Source organism: Monodon monoceros, unplaced genomic scaffold, assembly GCF_005190385.1.
Source record: "Monodon monoceros isolate NGI ecotype Baffin Bay Population unplaced genomic scaffold, NGI_Narwhal_1 Super_Scaffold_13, whole genome shotgun sequence".
In the NCBI taxonomy this organism is placed as follows: domain Eukaryota; kingdom Metazoa; phylum Chordata; class Mammalia; order Artiodactyla; family Monodontidae; genus Monodon; species Monodon monoceros.
The window spans coordinates 21,381,733-21,401,449 of NW_021703769.1; the positions used below are offsets into that span (position 1 = coordinate 21,381,733).

Below are 19,717 nucleotides of genomic sequence, written 5' to 3' on the forward strand. Positions count from 1 at the left end.
TGGTGGGTGCTAATCAGGGCTGGTTAAGATGTTAGGGCATTGGGAAGAAGTGACTTTTAGGTAAGGTTTCAAGGATCCTGACTGGCAGACATAGCAGGATGAATGCCCTAAGAATGAAGGCTTTCCTGTGGTCCGAAGCCTTATGCAAAATGCCTTATGCAGTTCATACTTTCTGCTCACTAGCCCCCGACCCATACACACAGCACAAACAGGCCTGCCCTCCCTTTTCTGGCCCCTTCACTTTTGCTTGTAATGTTGGTACTCTTCCCAATCCCCAATCTCTATCATAATGTATTTAAAGTCTAAAACGTGATGCTCCTTACAAAACTGCTCCTGAGATCTTTAAAAACGTCTCAATGTTTTCTAACTTGCTATGATTTTTCAATCCTCAAACCCCCCAAGTTTTGGATTTGTACCTCTTTTATGGCACCTCCCATGCCCTGTCCTGCAATAGTTACTCAGATGTGTGCCTCTTTCCTGTGTAGGTTCCTTGAAAGCAAGAGTTGTAAAGTTTTAAATCATCTTTGTACCCTAGAAAGCACCTTGCATGGTACTTTTTTGCATAGCAGACTCTTGAAAAGCATTTGTGAAACAGGATTGGAAAAATGCAGGTAGAAGTTCAGCTGTATTAATGAGCTGTGTGTGCTAAGACTTCTGTGGATGGGGTAGGAGGGGAAACATTAGGAAATGGGGAGGGACAGTGCCTTGGAGGGCTAGCTGGTGGGAGGCTTAAATGCTGGCCAGAGAAGTGAGATATGATGAGCTGCAGACTACACTGTGCAGGAAAGTGAATGAGAATGTGCCAACACCTCTATGATGGACACATCGGCTTAAAGTGTTGAGAGGCAGGCAGAGTGTACAGCTCGGAGGCCACAGTATCAGCCTATGTGAGAAGTATATCAGATGGGGAAGAGAAGAGGGGAGGGGAGGGGAGCAGAGGAGAGGACAGAGACCAAACCCTTAGAGGTTTCCAAACATGGGAACTTGGAGAGAAACATATTCATTCATCTACCTGGTAAAGATTGCCTGAACACCTAACTATGGGCCAGGTATTACATGATGTACCAGGGGCGGCAAAGATAAATAAGACAGTCTACATAATCAAGGAATAAGACAGTCTACATAATCAAGGAGATTAAAGTCTAATGAGGTTAACAAATACGAACAAACTTCTTTTTAAAATGTAGTGATGGCTATTATGAAGGACCTCTCAAACTGTACTGAGTGCCATGGGACTCCAGAAGGACACACTAAGTTTGTTTTGAGGAGTCAGGAGAGTTCAAGGGAAATGTAACATTTGAGCTGGATTCTGAAGGAATTTGACAAGCTGGAAAGAACATTCTAAACAGAGGGAACAATAGCATGGGTCAACTCGGCTAGGGTGGAAGAGAACAAGAGCGGAATATCACTGTCATTAAGAGAGAGAAAGAAGAGAAAGAAGGGAGTGCTTCTTTGCTTATTAGATCCTAGCTACCGGCAGATCACAGTTTTTGATTGATTACGACATACCAGGCGTTGTGTGACGCAGTCTGAATAATAGCCATTGCTACCACCATCTACCCACCTTGGAGGAGCAGCTAATGTTTGCTGGGGGCTTATTATAGTGCCAAGTGCTTTACCTATACTGATTCCTTTACTTCTCACAAATATTACGCGGTAGGGATTGTTACCCCCATTTCAGATGAGGAAACTGACTCAGGCAGAGCAACCTGCCTAAGGCTAGTGGGTAGGAGAACTGGGATTCAAATCCAAGAATGTGCTCTTTTCCTACTACCATGGTTGTGTAGGTATACGTTTTAGAGCTGTTTGGAGAACAAAGGAAGATACTAAATAACAGAAAGGCTTAAGAAATAGAGTTTAGCAAAATTAAATTTCTCCAATTACATCAGAAGTGCCCCCGGTGATTTTTTCTTTTTCATACTCTTCCCCACAATCTGATCTTCTTTTAACCAGACATAATGTACCTTCCAATTTCTCTAAATACTGTCATGTGGAAAGGATTGGACCCAAGAGAACATTGACAAATCCTATTTTTTCCTCTTTCCTCAGAACTTCAAGACTCTAACAACGTGCAATTCGACATTCTACTTTTAGACACAAGGCCACATGATTTGAAAGTGAAATTTTCCAATGTACATCTGAGATATGATTACAGTTCATCTCCAAGAGAGGCGTCACCATCACCGCACTGAACAGGCACAAAGATGAAACACAGACTGGCTTCTAAGACAAAGTTTGTGCCCTGACAGATTTAGAAGCATCACAGAAACCAGCACACAGAGAAGGTGACTGCTGTCAGGATAGTCCCTAATCTAGCCTGTTACAACTCTGAGGCATGGAATATTTACTGCTGAGTGGATTCACGGAAGCTGAGCACAAATGTTTACTCCATGTTTAAAGGGAAATTTAAAAAAGCAGGGTGATTATGTATTATTCTGATGGAAAATAAGGAAGTTTGCGTACAGTTCTTTTAGGCTTCTCAAGTTCTGGTCTGTTTTAGAAAGAAGTAGGATGGTACGTCACTTTTATTATCCACCCGTCTCACAATGTGTGAACAGAGTCAACTTCTTATAAATGGATTAATGCATTTTTGGCTCTTTTTCTCCGTTTCTAAGACACTAGATAAAAATCTGATCTTGAGATAAGGACTTGATATGGTTCTTTGTATTTCTGTGCGTGAGGAAGACCTAGACATCTTAAAGAACTAAGCAAATGGGATCAGATCCCGACTCTAATACTAACTTACTAGTGTCTGTAGGCAAGTCATTTAACTTTTCTTGGCCTTGGCTTCTTTGCTTGGAAATTAGAAGCCTAAGCTGGATCAGGGAAGGGAAATAGGGTTCCTGAGTGCCAACTCTAATTCACTGTCATGGCTGTAGATTACCATATTGGAAAAGCGTTGTGCAGCCAAGTTGGAGCTTAGTAGAGGAAGAACACTGCAATCAGTCAGCACTGTTTACACCAATCACAGGTTGGAGAGTGTAGGGGGGCTGACTTCTGTCTTCCCTGATCAGGCCTTCTTGAAGGTTCCTTTTAGCTTTGATAACCTGTGGCAAATCTAGGACTGAAGCACCTTCATAACCAGATGCAGTGAGTTTCTGCCTGCATATGGGTAAATGGACAGATGGGAGCTGTTGACTGACAGTGCTCCTAGACAGTCAGAAGAGCCACTGGGAGACATGCCTCAAGTAGAAGACACAAACTGTCACCTCAACAGGACATGTTTAGTACTGACAATTAGCTCGTCCTCTCATCAATAAATTAAACTTCCCTATAAGAAAGAGACAACCCCTGGATCTGCTACTATATTAGACAGGATATTTTAAAACAATTTGGGCAGGCAAATCAAGTGCTCTTAAAATGGGAATATGGGAGAGGATTGGGAAGATGGCAGAAGAGTAAGACGTGGAGATCACCTTCCTTCCCACAGATACATCAGAAATACACCTACACGTGGAACAACTCCTACAGAACACCTACTGAACGCGGGCAGAAGACCTCAGACCTCCCAAAAGGCAAGAAACCCCCCAGGTACCTGGGTAGGGCAAAAGAAAATAGAATAAACAGAGACAAAAGGATAGGGACGGGACCTGCACCAGTGGGAGGGAGCTGTGAAGGAGGAAAGGTTTCCACACACTAGGAAGCCCCTTCGCGGGAGGAGACTGCGGGAGGCGGAGGGGAGAAACTTCGGCGCTGTGGAGGAGAGCGCAGCCACAGGGGTGCAGAGGGCAAAGTGGAGAGATTCCCGCACAGAGGATTGGTGCCGACCGGCACTCACCAGCCCGAGAGGCTTGTCTGCTCACCCGCCGGGGCAGGCGGGGCTGGGAGCTGAGGCTCGGGCTTCGGTAGGTCGGGGTCAGAGCGCAGGGAGAGGACTGGCGGCGTGAACACAGCCTGAAGGGGTTAGTGCACCACGGCTAGCCGGGAGGGAGTCCGGGAAAAAGTCTGGACCTGCGGAAGAGGCAAGAGGCTTTTTCTTCCCTCTCTGTTTCCTGGTGCGCGAGGAGAGGGGATTATGAGCGCTGCTTAAAGGAGCTCCAGAGACGGGCTTGAGCCGCGGTTATCAGCGCGGACCCGGAGACGGGCAGGAGACGCTAAGGCTGCTGCTGCTGCCGCCAAGAAGCCTGTGTGCGAGCACAGGTCACTATCCACACCCCGCTTCCGGGGAGCCTGTGCAGCCCGCCACTGCCAAGGTCCCGGGATCCAGGGACAACTTCCCCGAGAGAATGCACGGCACGCCTCAGGCTGGTGCAACGTCATGCCGGCCTCTGTCGCCGCAGGCTCGCCCCGCACTCCGTACCCCTCCCTCTCCCGCGCCTGAGTGAGCCAGAGCCCCGGAATCAGCTGCTCCTTTAACCCCGTCCTGTCTGAGCGAAGAACAGATGCCCTCCAGCAACCTACACGCAGAGGTGGGGCCAAATCCAAAGCTGAACCCCGGGAGCTGTGCGAACAAAGAAGAGAATGGGAAATTTCTCCCAGCGGCCTCAGAAGCAGCGGATTAAAGCTCCACAATCAACTTGATGTGCCCTGCATCTGTGGACTACCTGAATAGACAAGGAATCATCCCAAATGGAGGAGGTGGATTTTGGGAGCAAGATATATTATTTTTTCCCCTTTTCCTCTTTTTGTGAGTGTGTATTGTGTATGCTTCTGTGTGAGATTTTGTCTGTATAGCTTTGCTTTCACCATTTGTCCTAGGGTTCTGTCTGTCTGCTTTTTTTTTTTTTTTTTACTTTAAACAAAAATTTTTTTCTTAATAATAATTTTTTTATTTTAATAACTTTATTTTATTTTACCTTACTTTATTTTATCCTCTTTCTTTCTTTCTACTTTTTCTCCCTTTTATTCTGAGCCGTGTGGATGAAAGGCTCTTGGTGCTGCAGCCAGGAGTCAGTGCTGTGCCTCTGAGGTGGGAGAGCCAACTTCAGGACACTGGTCCACAAGAGACCTGCCAGCTCCACGTAATATCAAACGGCGAAAATCTCCTAGAGATCTCCATCTCAACACCAACACCCAGCTTCACTCAACGACAAGCAAGCTACAGTGCTGGACACAATATGACAAACAACTAGCAAGACAGGAACACAACCCCACCCATTAGCAGAGGGGCTGCCTAAAATCATAATAAGTCCACAGACACCCCAAAACACACCACCAGACGTGGACTGCCCACCAGAAAGACAAGATCCAGCCTCATCCACCAGAACACAGGCACTAGTCCCCTCCTCCAGGAAGCCTACACACCCCACTGAACCAACTTTAGCCACTGGGGACAGACACCAAAAACAATGGGAACTACCAACCTGCAGCCTGCAAAAAGGAGACCCCAAACACAGTAAGATAAGCAAAATGAGAAGACAGAAAAACACACAGCAGATGAAGGAGCAAGATAAAAACCCACCAGACCTAACAAATGAAGAGGAAATAGGCAGTGTACCTGAAAAAGAATTCAGAATAATGATAGTAAAGATGAACCAAAATCTTGGAAATAGAATGGAGAATATACAAGAAACATTTAACAAGGACCTAGAAGAACTAAAGATGAAACAAGCAACAATGAACAACACAATAAATGAAATTAAAAATACTCTAGATGGGATCAATAGCAGAATAACTGAGGCAGAAGAACGGATAAGTGACCTGGAAGATAAAATAGTGAAAATAACTACTGCAGAGCAGAAAAAAGAAAAAAGAATGAAAAGAACTGAGGACAGTCTCAGAGATCTCTGGGACAACATTAAACACACCAACATTCGAATTATAGGGGTTCCAGAAGAAGAAGAGAAAAAGAAAGGGACTGAGAAAATATTTGAAGAGATTATAGTTGAAAACTTCCCTAATATGGGAAAGGAAATAGTTAATCAAGTCGAGGAAGCACAGAGAGTCCCATACAGGATAAATCCAAGGAGAAACATGCCAAGACACATATTAATCAAACTGTCAAAAATTAAATACAAAGAAAACATATTAAAAGCAGCAAGGGAAAAACAACAAATAACACACAAGGGAATCCCCATAAGGTTAACACCTGATCTTTCGGCAGAAACTCTGCAAGCCAGAAGGGACTGGCAGGACATATTTAAAGTGATGAAGGAGAAAAACCTACAACCAAGATTACTCTACCCAGCAAGGATCTCATTCAGATTTGATGGAGAAATTAAAACCTTTACAGACAAGCAAAAGCTGAGAGAGTTCAGCACCATCAAACCAGCTTTACAACAAATGCTAAAGGATCTTCTCTAGGCAAGAAACACAAGAGAAGGAAAAGACCTACAATAACAAACCCAAAACAATTAAGAAAATGGGAATAGGAACATCCATATCGATAATTACCTTAAACGTAAATGGATTAAATGCTCCCACCAAAAGACACAGACTGGATGAATGGATACAAAAACAAGACCCATATATATGCTGTCTACAAGAGATCCACTTCAGACCTAGAGACACATACAGACTGAAAGTGAGGGGATGGAAAAAGATATTCCATGCAAATGGAAACCAAAAGAAAGCTGGAGTAGCAATTCTCATATCAGACAAAATAGACTTTAAAATAAAGACTATTAGAAGAGACAAAGAAGGACACTACATAATGATCAATGGATTGATCCAAGAAGAAGATATAACAATTGTAAATATTTATTCACCCAACATAGGAGCACCTCAATACATAAGGCAAATACTAACAGCCATAAAAGGGGAAATCGACAGTAACACATTCATAGTAGGGGACTTTAACACCCCACTTTCACCAATGGACAGATCATCCAAAATGAAAATAAATAAGGAAACACAAGCTTTAAATGATACATTAAACAAGATGGACTTAATTGATATTTATAGGAAATTCCATCCCAAAACAACAGAATACACATTTTCCTCAAGTGCTCATGGAACATTCTCCAGGATAGATCATATCTTAGGTGACAAATCAAGCCTTGGTAAATTTAAGAAAATTGAAATTGTATCAAGTATCGTTTCCGACCACAACGCTATGAGACTAGATATCAATTACGGGAAAAGATCTGTAAAAAATACAAACACATGGAGGCTAAACAATACACTACTTACTAACAAAGTGATCCCTGAAGAAATCAAAGAGGAAATCAAAAAATACCTAGAAACAAATGACAATGGAGACACGACGACCCAAAACCTATGGGATGAAGCAAAAGCAGTTCTAAGAGGGAAGTTTATAGCAATACAATCCTACCTTAAGAAACAGGAAACATCTCGAATAAACAACCTAACCTTGCACCTAAAGCAATTAGAGAAAGAAGAACAAAAAAACCCCAAAGTCAGGAGAAGGAAAGAAATCATAAAAATCAGATCAGAAATAAATGAAAAAGAAATGAAGGAAACGACAGCAAAGATCAATAAAACTAAAAGCTGGTTCTTTGAGAAGATAAACAAAATTGATAAACCATTAGCCAGACTCATCAAGAAAAAAAGGGAGTAGACTCAAATCAATAGAATTAGAAATGAAAAAGGAGAAGTAACAACTGACACTGCAGAAATACAAAAGATCATGAGAGATTACTACAAGCAACTCTATGCCAATAAAATGGAAAACCTGGAAGAAATGGACAAATTCTTAGAAATGCACAACCTGCCAAGACTGAATCAGGAAGAAAGAGAAAATATGAACAGATGAATCACAAGCACTGAAACTGAAACTGTGATTAAAAATCTTCCAACAAACAAAAGGCCAGGACCAAATGGCTTCACAGGCGAATTCTATCAAACATTTAGAGAAGAGCTAACACCTGTCCTTCTCAAACTCTTCCAAAATATAGCAGAGGGAGGAACACTTCCAAACTCATTCTACGAGGCCACCATCACCCTGATACCAAAACCAGACAAGGATGTCACAAAGAAAGAAAACTACAGGCCAATATCACTGATGAACATAGATGCAAAAATCCTCAACAAAATACTAGCAAACAGAATCCAACAGCACATTAAAAGGATCATACACCATGATCAAGTGGGGTTTATTCCAGGAATGCAAGGATTCTTCAATATACACAAATCAATCAACATGATACACCATATTAACAAATTGAAGGAGAAAAACCATATGATCATCTCAATAGATGCAGAGAAAGCTTTCGAGAAAATTCAACACCCATTTATGATAAAAACCCTCCAGAAAGTAGGCATAGAGGGAACTTTCCTCAACATAATAAAGGCCATATATGACAAACCCACAGCCAACATCATCCTCAATGGTGAAAAACTGAAAGCATTTCCACTAAGATCAGGAACAAGGCAAGGTTGCCCACTCTCACCACTCTTATTCAACATAGTTTTGGAAGTTTTAGCCACAGCAATCAGAGAAGAAAAGGAAATAAAAGGAATCCAAATCGGAAAAGAAGTAAAGCTGTCACTGTTTGCAGATGACATGATACTATACATAGAGAATCCTAAAGATGCTACCAGAAAACTACTAGAGCTAATCAATGAATTTGGGAAAGTAGCAGGATACAAAATTAATGCACAGAAATCTCTGGCATTCCTATACACTAATGATGAAAAATCTGAAAGTGAAATCAAGAAAACACTCCCATTTACCACTGCAACAAAAAGAATAAATACCACTGGCATTTTCCACAGAACTAGAACAAAAAAGTTCACAATTTGTATGGAAACACAAAAGACCCCGAGTAGCCAAAGCAATCTTGAGAATGAAAAATGGAGCTGGAGGAATCAGGCTCCCTGACTTCAGACTATACTACAAAGCTACAGTAATCAAGACAGTATGGTACTGGCACAAAAACAGAAATATAGATCAATGGAACAGGATAGAAAGGCCAGAGATAAACCCACGCACATATGGTCACCTTATCTTTGATGAAGGAGGCAGGAATGTACAGTGGAGAAAGGACAGCCTCTTCAATAGGTGATGCTGGGAAAACTGGACAGGTACATATAAAAGTATGAGATTAGATCACTCCTTAACACCATACACAAAAATAAGCTCAAAATGGATTAGAGACCTAAATGTAAGGCCAGAAACTATCAAACTCTTAGAGGAAAACATAGGCAGAACACTCTATGACATAAATCACAGCAAGATCCTTTCTGACCCACCTCCTAGAGAAATGGGAATAAAACCAAAAATAAACAAATGGTACCTAATGAAACTTCAAAGCTTTTGCACAGCAAAGGAAACCATAAACAAGACCAAAAGACAACCCTCAGAATGGGAGAAAATATTTGCAAATGAAGCAACTGACAAAGGATTAATCTCCAAAATTTACAAGCAGCTCATGCAGCTCAATAACAAAAAAACAAACAACCCAATCCAAAAATGGGCAGAAGACCTAAACAGACATTTCTCCAAAGAAGATCTACAGGTTGCCAACAAACACATGGAAGAATGCTCAACATCATTAGTCATTAGAGAAATGCAAATCAAAACTACAATGAGATATCATCTCACACCAGTCAGAATGGCCATCAGCAAAAAATCTAGCAACAATAAATGCTGGAGAGGGTGTGCAGAAAAGGGAACACTCTTGCACTGCTGGTGGGAATGTGAATTGGTACAGCCACTATGGAGAACAGTATGGAGGTTCCTTAAAAAACTACAAGTAGAACTACCATATGACCCAGCAATCCCACTACTGGGCATATACCCTGAGAAAACCATAATTCAAAAAGAGTCATGTACCAAAATGTTCATTGCAGCTCTATTTACAATAGCCCAGAGATGGAAACAACCTAAGTGTCCATCATCGGATGAATGGATAAAGAAGATGTGGCACATATATACAATGGAATATTACTCAGCCATAAAAAGAAATGAAATTGAGCTATTTGTAATGAGGTGGATGGACCGAGACTCTGTCATACAGAGTGAAGTAAGTCAGAAATAGAAAGACAAATACCGTATGCTAACACATATATACAGAATTTAAGAAAAAAAATGTCATGAAGAACCTAGGGGTAAGACAGGAATAAAGACACAGACCTACTAGAGAATGGACTTGAGGATATGGGGAGGGGGAAGGGTAAGCTGTGACAAAGTGAGAGAGTGGCATGGACATATATACACTACCAAACGTAAAATAGATAGCTAGTGGGAAGAAGCCGCATAGCACAGGGAGATCAGCTCGGTGCTTTGTGACCACCTAGAGGGGTGGGACAGGGAGGGTGGGAGGAAGGGAGATGCAAGAGCGAAGAGATATGGGAACATATGTATATGTATAACTGATTCACTTTGTTATAAAGCAGAAACTAACACACCATTGTAAAGCAATTATACTCCAATAAAGACGTAAAAAAAATGGGAATATGATTAATAGAGATTAAAGAGAAATTCCAAAAACTCAGTAACCTCCTTAAGTATTGTAAAGATATCGTACTTTACAAAATTTCAAAGTGAAAATCTATATATATATTGAATTGTATTTGAAATATGACAGGAGAGTTAAGATTTAAAGGATGTCTTCCACAAGTTAATTCATTCAACTCTCACATTTGAGAAGAGTGAAGGTGACCGTTTTCTCTGTGAAGCAATGACAACTCAACATCCACATACAGCATTTTTTACTTTTCAAAGCTGCGGATCTGCATTAACCTCACTTGCTGTATATGCCTGGTGTTGGGTATGTACAGCAAACACCATTTTCAGATCTCACAGATGGAAAAATTGAGATAGATGTCAAATGACTGTCACTGAGTTTCGGTTAGAGACTTGACTGGAACATGATTTCCTACTCCAAAACCTTTTTCTGTTAGTCCTTTCAGTCTGACAAGGGATGGGCAGCAAAAATTGAATAATAACAGCGCAATTTCCTGAGTCCTTACTGTCTGCCAGGCACTGTGCTAATAAGCACTTTCGTGGATTTCTCATTGTTCCTTAAACCCCAAGAGGTAAGAAGCATTACTATTTTCACTTTCAAATGAGAAACGGAGGCTTAGAAGAGTTGGAGAACTCTCCAAAGGTCACAAAGCTCAGAGCTGAGTTAAGTGCTGGAGACAGGATAAAAACCCACACAAGTCTGGCTCCAAGCCTATGAGCGCTTCCATAGTTCAAAGAAGGAAAAAGTCTTTGTTTTATAGACTTTTTCTGGTATTAGCATATGAGCATATGAGTTCTTTATGCCATATCTGTGAACTACTGCAAACCAGCAGCATTAAATGTAAGGTCGTCTGGCTCCTTTGCCTGTCTTTTCCTTACAAATTGAAGAAACTTTAAAAAAATAAAAGACGGGGGTGGGAATCTATAGCTAGACCAGCAAATTCCACATGCAACTTGGGAGAGTTAAACCAAAAAAAAAAAGACACTCTGAAAGGTTTTATTTTGTTCACTCCATAAGAGAGGGCTAGAATGAAAAACTTAGATGGTAATTCAGTGAGTAGCTCATTAAATAGAACAGATTGCAATTCACAGCAGCATAAGCCTGTTTGGGGGCTGCTAAAATAAACAGCTTCGTCTCCAAAGACACACAAGGAGGTGGTACGTGTGGCATCAAGGTGCCATTTCTGCAGGGCTGTGTGTGTGTGTGTGTTCTAACCCTCCTCCAGCCACATCCTCACTTTAAATGTTCATCTGTCTTCGGGAGCACTACCAAATCACTACCTTTCCAGGTGCCTCTATCTCTCTCCGCAGGCAAGTCGCAAGCCTCCAAATGAGCGTGTGGATGCTACTCCTCATCTGCCCCTGACAGGCAGCGAGCTGCCCCTCGCTGATGGAAGGAGACAGTCATAAAAGAAGCTGCTATGAAGCCAATAGGAATCCCTCTTTTCTTAATGAGAGAGGACATGACTCAGAAACCCAGCAGGGGTCACAGTTACTGTCTGTAGTCATGGGCAGGAATTGCCCCACCATTGAGAAAAGGCCAATTTCCTTTTTTCTTCCAAAGCAAAGGGAGAGATAGGTATGTGGAGTTGGGGGAGGCACAAGCAACAGCAAAACAGAATCTTCCTCCAAGAGCTTCTGAAATAGGGCAGACTGTTAGAGAAGGATCCTAGGACTGCAGGTCACTTTCAGCAGGGGAAACAGAGGCTGGAGAATTAGTAAAAGGGATTTTTTTTTTTTTTTTGAGAATATACAGCTAACTGATAGCAGTTCTAATAAGAATCCAAGGATATCAGGCCAGAGTTTGCCCACAAAGGGAAAACTACGTGTTAGGCCAGCCTTAACACATGAGCATGTGCCAGGTTTTTACAAACAATCTCATTAATTTTCAAAATGACCCTCTAATAAAACTATCATGAAAACTAATACACATCCACACACAGGGCAAGGCATTTCCCCAAAGAACAGAATTTATGTGTGGCAGAGCTGGGATTTAACCTTTGGCTGTATGACCCCTGGGTTCATGTTCCTCCTATGGTACCATGATGCCTCCATCACAGGTAGGCCATCCATTTCCAAATTCACTAAAAATAAGCAAACAAACAAGTAGACTATTAGACTGTTCACCTGAATTTTCACAACATATAAGCCAGCCTTGAGAGAACCAGGGCTTCTATGAAGTTGGGAGACTGTGGACCCCACGGAGAGAGGACAGAGAGGATGAGAAAAGCAAAACAGAGTGCTCAAGGCTACACTGCAAGGTAAGAGTCAGAGGTGGGGGGCCAGAACTTCTCCTCCAATGGTAGGAAGGATGACTGTGATCGGGAAGGGCGCGGGCAGGGAGGCAGGAGAGAGCGGGTGAAGGGGCATGTGGCTAAATCTGCATCTAGGAAAGAGGCAAGCAGGACAGGGAAAAACACCATAGCATCCCCTGCCCCACCACCTCTGGCTTCTACTGACTGTCAGCTGTGTTCTGCCAAGTTTATAGACTGAGAAGTTTGGGAACCACTGTTTCAAGAACAGCTGAGAGGAACTCTCAGCAGGACTCCCTTTTCTTAGGCTTGCCCAGGAGCTTCCAGCAGTTAGCAGAAGACTTGACAGCAGTCTCACACTTCCACTGTCTACACACCTACCAGTGCTTTACGATCACCAATCCCACTCATTCATTCCTGCACCTTACCCCCTTTGTACAAATCCTTAAATGAGTTTCAAATGCTAAGGAAACAGTCAAAGTCTGTTTCAGACATCACGGCCTGTGGATACTGCTTCATTACAAGGAGTCCCTCTTTCTCTTTCCAGGATAAAGCCTGGGATGATTTAACTGTGGCAAAATTAGCATACAATTTGTAAGTCATTATGGTGCAAAGTATGTGGCGAGAACACTTTATTGAATAAACGTGCTGAGAATAATTTTCCTAGGAACTAAAAAAAGGAAAACCTCTCTTCAAGGCTCTCCTCCTTCTTTTAAAATCCCTGCCAGTATCTATATAATTATGTCTTACTTCTGACACTCAGAAGCCTGGCATTTCTGTACATTTAACCAACAGAAGCCAGAAGGAACCCATGAGAAGTCAGGATATCTTCCCAACAACAGGGACCTTGGCATTTTCTGGGCTTTTTGTTGCTTGGGGAGTCAGGTGAAATCTGCTGAGACAAGCACCTTGGGTATTTATAGATCACAGAGAACTGCTGCTCACTAGAAGAGTCTTAAGAATTACATGACCTTTAAAAGGTTAACCAGGAAGCCCAAGGGTATGTTCAGATACACTGTGGCCCTGAAGTCGCATGGACACTGAATATAATGTGAAAGCATTGGGCAACTGCCCAAGACGTGAAACTCTTTCCTAGTTACAGATTACTGTAGGTAATGCGACTTGAACTGAGTATGTATACAATTATCAGTTTGTCCTGTAGACTCTTCTAAATAGGAGTATCTTTCTGTGTTTAATATAGCTACAGGTATGCCACAGAATTTACACAGTTGTAAAAAATATTTTTTTGATGATGGGGCTATTCAGAGAAAACAAAAATTAGGGTTAAAATGAGAGTTTAGATGTAATGTAGAAAACTCAGGACCCTCTATCTTCCTTAATACCCATGGACAAATATTAATTTTATCTCATGAGTAGTTCTCCTTCATTTACTGCATGTTAATCACTATGTAGGTCCTAAGAATATGATGAACAAGAGATTCGAGTCGTAGAGACAGAGAGCAAACAAACATATAAAATAATTACAGGTTACGAAGAAGCACTGGCATGGGGACACTACTTTACATATGGGTGTCACTGAAAAGCTCTCTGGGGGGTGACATTTAGGCTAAGACCTGAAATTAGAAGGAGGCACCAGTGTGAGAAGAGGCAGGACAGGGGGAGAAGCAAATGCAAAGGCTATATAGCTGGAAGTTAACGCACAGCAGCAGGAGAGGAAGTGGGAGAAGTAGAGGGGACTCAGATCACACAAAATCTTGCAGTATTAGGGAAGGAAGAGAATCATGTGTGCAGAGAGGTGGTGGTAGAAACAGTGCTCACAGAGAAAAGAAAACTAAAGGTTCTCTGGCCACCTCTACAGGCCAGGACCTGTGGAAGCAGCTTTCACGTGTGTTATAGCTATGTCACCAAATTCCTAAATATGTAATTCCTCACAGACCCACAGGTTGGGACGTATACCTTAAAAACAAAACACCAGAAAAGAAGAAAATAAAGCTGGGGAAGTTAGGCTATTTGCCCGCAGTTGGAGACCCAGAAGAAGCCTGGCTCTAAAGCCCATGCTTCCCCCTCACACCTTCTGCCCAGGAGTATAACTTATCACTCGCCCCAAAACTTAACTTGGCTTCCCACTGCCCCTCCTTTGCTCCTGTTCCTCTCTAGTCTGGAAATGGCTTATATGTCTCCTCCTTTTAAGGTTCAGCTTGAATTCTGCCTCATCCACAAAACTGTTAGGGGTGACTCGAGGTGCAGATGGCTTCCCCCCTGCTCCTTGGATTCTTCCAGCCCTCAGCAGCAGCAGCAGTACTCCTGGGGCCCATTCTTCTTTTGACACTTCCACCTGTGTTCACCCCCAGCCAGTGCCTAGCTTAGTGCCTTGCACAGAGCAGGTGCCTGAGAAACATCTGCCAAATGACTGGATTCTTTTCAGTGAATTTTGGTCAACTGCAAACCATGGACACTTGCACCGTGCCCATGGGAATCTGAAGTTTGCAGGGAAGATAGTGGCTCCGAGACACTAAAAATGTCAATACTTGATCCCCCTTCTCTTGGTCAATACCTGACCCTGTTATTTAAGGTGTTTTTTGTTGCAGACTTGGCAGAGTATATGAGATATTTATTCATTATGGATATGACAGTCAACGTTATCAAATGCCTGAGAAAAAAGTATTCAATTCAGGTCAACAAATATTTGCTGAATTCCCAGTAGGTGTAGGACATCCAAGTTTAACGGGGGTGGGGTGGGGTGAGGCAACAAATCGTTTAAGAGAGACTTAAGAGAGTAGGTTGCATGAAGGAGAGACGAAATGAGGTGGTTTGCTCCAGGTCACTTCATACCTGTGAGGCGGCTTCATCTGGCAGGATGAGCCTGAGTGCTGGCAGAGAGCGCTGCTCACAAACACGTCCCTCCCCCCCACACCCCGCCACGACTCTCCCAGCAACACTGAGGCTGCTGAGCACTAATAGCGTTGGAACGTTTGCCAGTGCCCAGCAAAACAGCCTTGGCATCAAGGAGACAGGTGTTTGTCAGGGAACGGCGGGGCCCTGCGCCTGTGGCACACAGAAGCACCGTGAATGCTGGCGAGTGGCTGCAGCCATTACTCTCCGTCAGTGCTAATCAATTTCACACCCTCTTCAATGCTGATAATAGATAATCTTGTAGGAAGCAGCCCAAGTTTCTTTTTTTTCTTAACATCTTTATTGAAGTATAATTGCTTTACAATGGTGTGTTAGTTTCTGCTTTATAACAAAGTGAATCAGTTATACATATACATATGTTCCCATATTTCCCCCCTCTTGCGTCTCCCTCCCTCCCACACTCCCTATCCCACCGATCCAGGTGGTCACAAAGCACCGAGCTGATCTCCCTGTGCTATGCGGCTGCTTCCCACTAGCTAGCTATTTTACGTTTGGTAGTGTATATATGTCCATGCCACTCTCTCACTTTGTCCCAGCTTACCCTTCCCCCTCCCCATATCCTCAAGTCCATTCTGTAGTAGGTCTGTGTCTTTATTCCCGTCTTACCCCTAGGTTCTTCATGACCTTTTTTTTTTTTTCTTAGATTCCTGCTCCCTGATGCCCAACAGCTTCCTCTGGTCTCTCTCAAAAAACAAAGGAAAACAACACCCTCCTCCACCAAAAAAAAACAAACAAAAACCAAAGTCTATTCCAGGTTCACCTCAGATGAAGCATCTGACGGTGCCAATGCTCTGGTCTGCTAGGACAACTCCTTCTGGGTTATCTGGTAAGGAGGGTGCTCTTAGGAAAAGGACTGCCTGGCATACTTAAAAGTTACATGGGAATTCCAAAGGAAGCTAGGAAAATCTAACAACAGCAGTAGCTTTTACTTATTGAGCAAAGTAAATACATAGTTTATGCTTAGTCTTCATGATAGCACTGAAAGGGAGGTGTTATGGCCATTTTACAGATGAGAAAATCACAGCTCGGAGAGGTCAACTCATTTGCCCAAGGTCTCAGAGCTAGGAAGCAGCAGAGCTCAAATTCAAATCCAGGCTTATCTGACCCCCTACCTCATGCGCACCTTTCTACTAGGCTGCTGCTGGCACTCCATGAAGACAGTCGCTGATCAACCTCTCATTGTGCTTTTAACCCATTTCATTTTCAAAAAATGGCAGTTACCAAAGTATGCTCACCTGAATCTGAGGGAAAACGTTAAGTTGGAGGGGATTTGAGAGACCGCCTTTGCTGATGCCACATTATGGCTAAGAATCTGGGGCTACACAAGGCGCAGTGACAAGGTGTGGCGAGGCAGTGATTGTGAGGTGCATGCCCGCACTAAAATCCTAGCCCTCGGACTCCCAGGTGCGCCTTCAACCAGCCCTAAAAATCTCCTTCAGCAGATAACTTGGGGAATTCCGTCAGAGCAGGAGTTCTAATTGTCCCATGGCTGTTTCCCTACAAAAGTCTAGGGAAAGTTCAATTTGTTTCTGATTATCATTCAGTCAAAGATGAAGAATATATACTTTGGCACTTTAACAAGCACTAAGTGTCGACCATGTACAAGTTACTGTGAATGGAGGAAAAAAGGGAAGAGGAAAGTTTAATCAAAGAATAAAATAAAGGGGGTGAGGTGTGTGGAATGAAAGGACTGTGTGTGGAACATGCTGGTATCTGAAGTCCAGCCTCAGAAGTCAGAGTCTCTGCCATTTACCCTGTAATAGTATCACCACATTAAAGAAGAAAGCCCCAGTCAATCAATTCAATCAATCAACAAACATCTGAGGACTTACTAGGTTTAGAGAGCACAGGGAAATCACAAGAATGATACATATGGTTACCTATCTACTGGTATTCATAAATGAAGGTATAGTTTGTGAAAGGGAATGGGTGGCTTAGAAGGGCACAGACAACAAGGTCACTGTTTTCCCCAAGCTCTAGTCTCTCACCCTGGCCTGAGGCACAACTTGAGGGAAGATGCTAGTGTAATTCCCAATGTACACAGCTCTGCCTCATGGCTGGCCTGCCCCAACACAGACGGGAGGGGTGCTGAAGCAGGTTCTCCCACCAGTGAGGCTCAAAAGCCTCCAGTGTGTCTTTAAGGCAAGAAGAGTGAAAAGAAAATAGAGTGATATAGCAAATCCAGATCACGAAGAAAATGGGCTCTACTACAGACTTTGAAAAAAGCAAAAGAAGGATCATTGTGCAACATGACCATAGACTGAGGGTACTTCCCTGGTGGTGCAGTGGTTAAGAATCTGCCTGCCAATGCAGGGGACATGGGTTTGATCCCTGGTCCGGGAAGACCCCACATGCCATAGAGCAACTAAGCCCGTGCACCACAACTACTGAGCCTGTGCTCTAGAGCCCACGAGCCACAACTACTGAGCCTGTGTGCCACAACTACTGAGCCCGAGCACCCTAGAGCCCAGGTGCTGCAACTACTGAGCCCATGTGCTGCAACTATGGAAGCCCGTGCTCCTCCACAAGAGAAGCCACTGCAATGAGAAGCCCGCGCACCACAACGAAGAGTAGCCCCTGCTCGCCGCAACCAGAGAAAGCCCACACGCAGCAACAAAGACCCAACGCAGCCAAAAACAAAAAGAGAGAATACAAATCAGACATTAACCAATATGAAAACCTGCCCCGATTAAAGGGACAGATGAGAAATCAACTGAGGACAGAGATAGCAGAGAACAAAATAGGAGCAGATGAAAAATACAGGAGGTAGGATAACACCCTAGGTAAGTATGGCTTGTCAAGAAAAAACATCTAGCAGGTTTCATCTCCCTCAGCAACCACCTCAACAGACAATGTGGCTCAGTCACTCTGACCCGGTTTGCAGGCCGTGCTGCAGAGCTTTGAGCTCCCTTCTCTAGGTCTCCAGGTTTCATCTGCAAATGAGGGAACTGTATTCAATGACCTCACAGTTTCCTTCCAGTGCCTCCCTATGACTACAGAAGCCAGCAAGTGTGTGTGCCAAGACACACTCTGCCACTGTGGTACCAAGTCACAGCACTGTGCTTTGGTCAGATTTTCGAAGAGAAGCTCTTATCAAGGGTACTTGTGCTACCACCCAGACTCCCAGGTCAGACCGGGATCAATTGTACACATCCATCCTCTTCAGGGACTTCACTCCTGTTAAAAGGGCAGTTATAACCACTGGCGGACTGTCATCTGCTCAGCTCTTACGACATGTTAGGTGGCACACAAAGGTAGATGGCACCTTTGCCCTTGCCTGTCCTGTGGGGAGATACGAGGTGCACAAGGGACCCAATGGAGTGCAAGTCAATAGCTGGCAAAAGATAGGCAGGGATACGTACGTGTTTTTCCCCTTCAATCTTCTTGTCGGCCACCTGCATTGCATCCAGATATTTAAAATGCAATTCCATCAGCCTGTCAACCTGAAAGAGAGATACTTCACAGGCATGAGTGAGAAAGAAAGAGTATACCAAGGCAAGAGAACACGGGAGCTCCTATTCGTCTTACTGTCACTCCCCACAAAGGGAGAGCCACTCTACCACTTCTCACTCTGGATATGAGCTTTGCTGCGGAACACATCAGGAAGGGATCAAACAGCTCGGGCAGAACAAAGCAAACACTTAGCATGGATGCAGTTTGAACACAGGCCATTCCCGAACGACGCTATGCATTCCCAGCCCTTCTAGGTCTCCCCTGAATTCACGTTGTTAAAAACAAACGAATAAAAATTCAAGTCCCATCTTGCACAGAGAAGAAGCATGAAGTTACATACTTGATATTCACTTAGAACTATACAGAAATTTCTTTTGTCAAACTGAAACCTTTCATGTTCAGATTCTGCCCCAGAGCTGATCTTTTTTTAAAAAACGGTCTAAGTAAAATCTCTTTTGTTGCTTTTCAGTCAGAAGAGAGTGCAAGAAAAACTCCTTCACAACTTAAAAAAAGCCCCTGACTTTTGCTTAGCAATAACCTAAAAATCAGTTTCAAACTTAGCAAAAGTCATGCTTCAAACATGGCCTGAGGAATACTGAGTGGGCTTGAAAGTTTCATTTTTTCCCTAAGACTTCCAAAAGATTGAAGGAACACTGTGAAGCCAGCCTAAACTTCTAACCTCTCTTTTTACTGGGTTGGCACCACTATGGTTCTTGGCAACCCTGGTATTTACCCAGGAGCTCGTATTGATTAATAGTAGGTGTTGCTTCAACACAGCATCAGACAGTCAGGAAGACTGTGCCCAAACCTTCCCTGGTTAACAATGATG

At 43.2% G+C, this 19,717-nt stretch overlaps 1 protein-coding gene across 2 annotated transcripts in view; it reads right to left on the minus strand.

Annotated features, from left to right (window-relative positions):
- CTNNBL1 (catenin beta like 1) overlaps positions 1–19,717 on the minus strand; it is a 167,940-nt gene that overhangs the window by 13,951 nt on the left and 134,272 nt on the right. For both annotated transcript variants that reach the window (XM_029220175.1, XM_029220176.1), the window contains one exon: positions 18,798–18,878. In XM_029220175.1, coding sequence (XP_029076008.1) covers positions 18,798–18,878 — 81 coding nt within the window. The remainder of the gene's footprint in view (positions 1–18,797; positions 18,879–19,717) is intronic.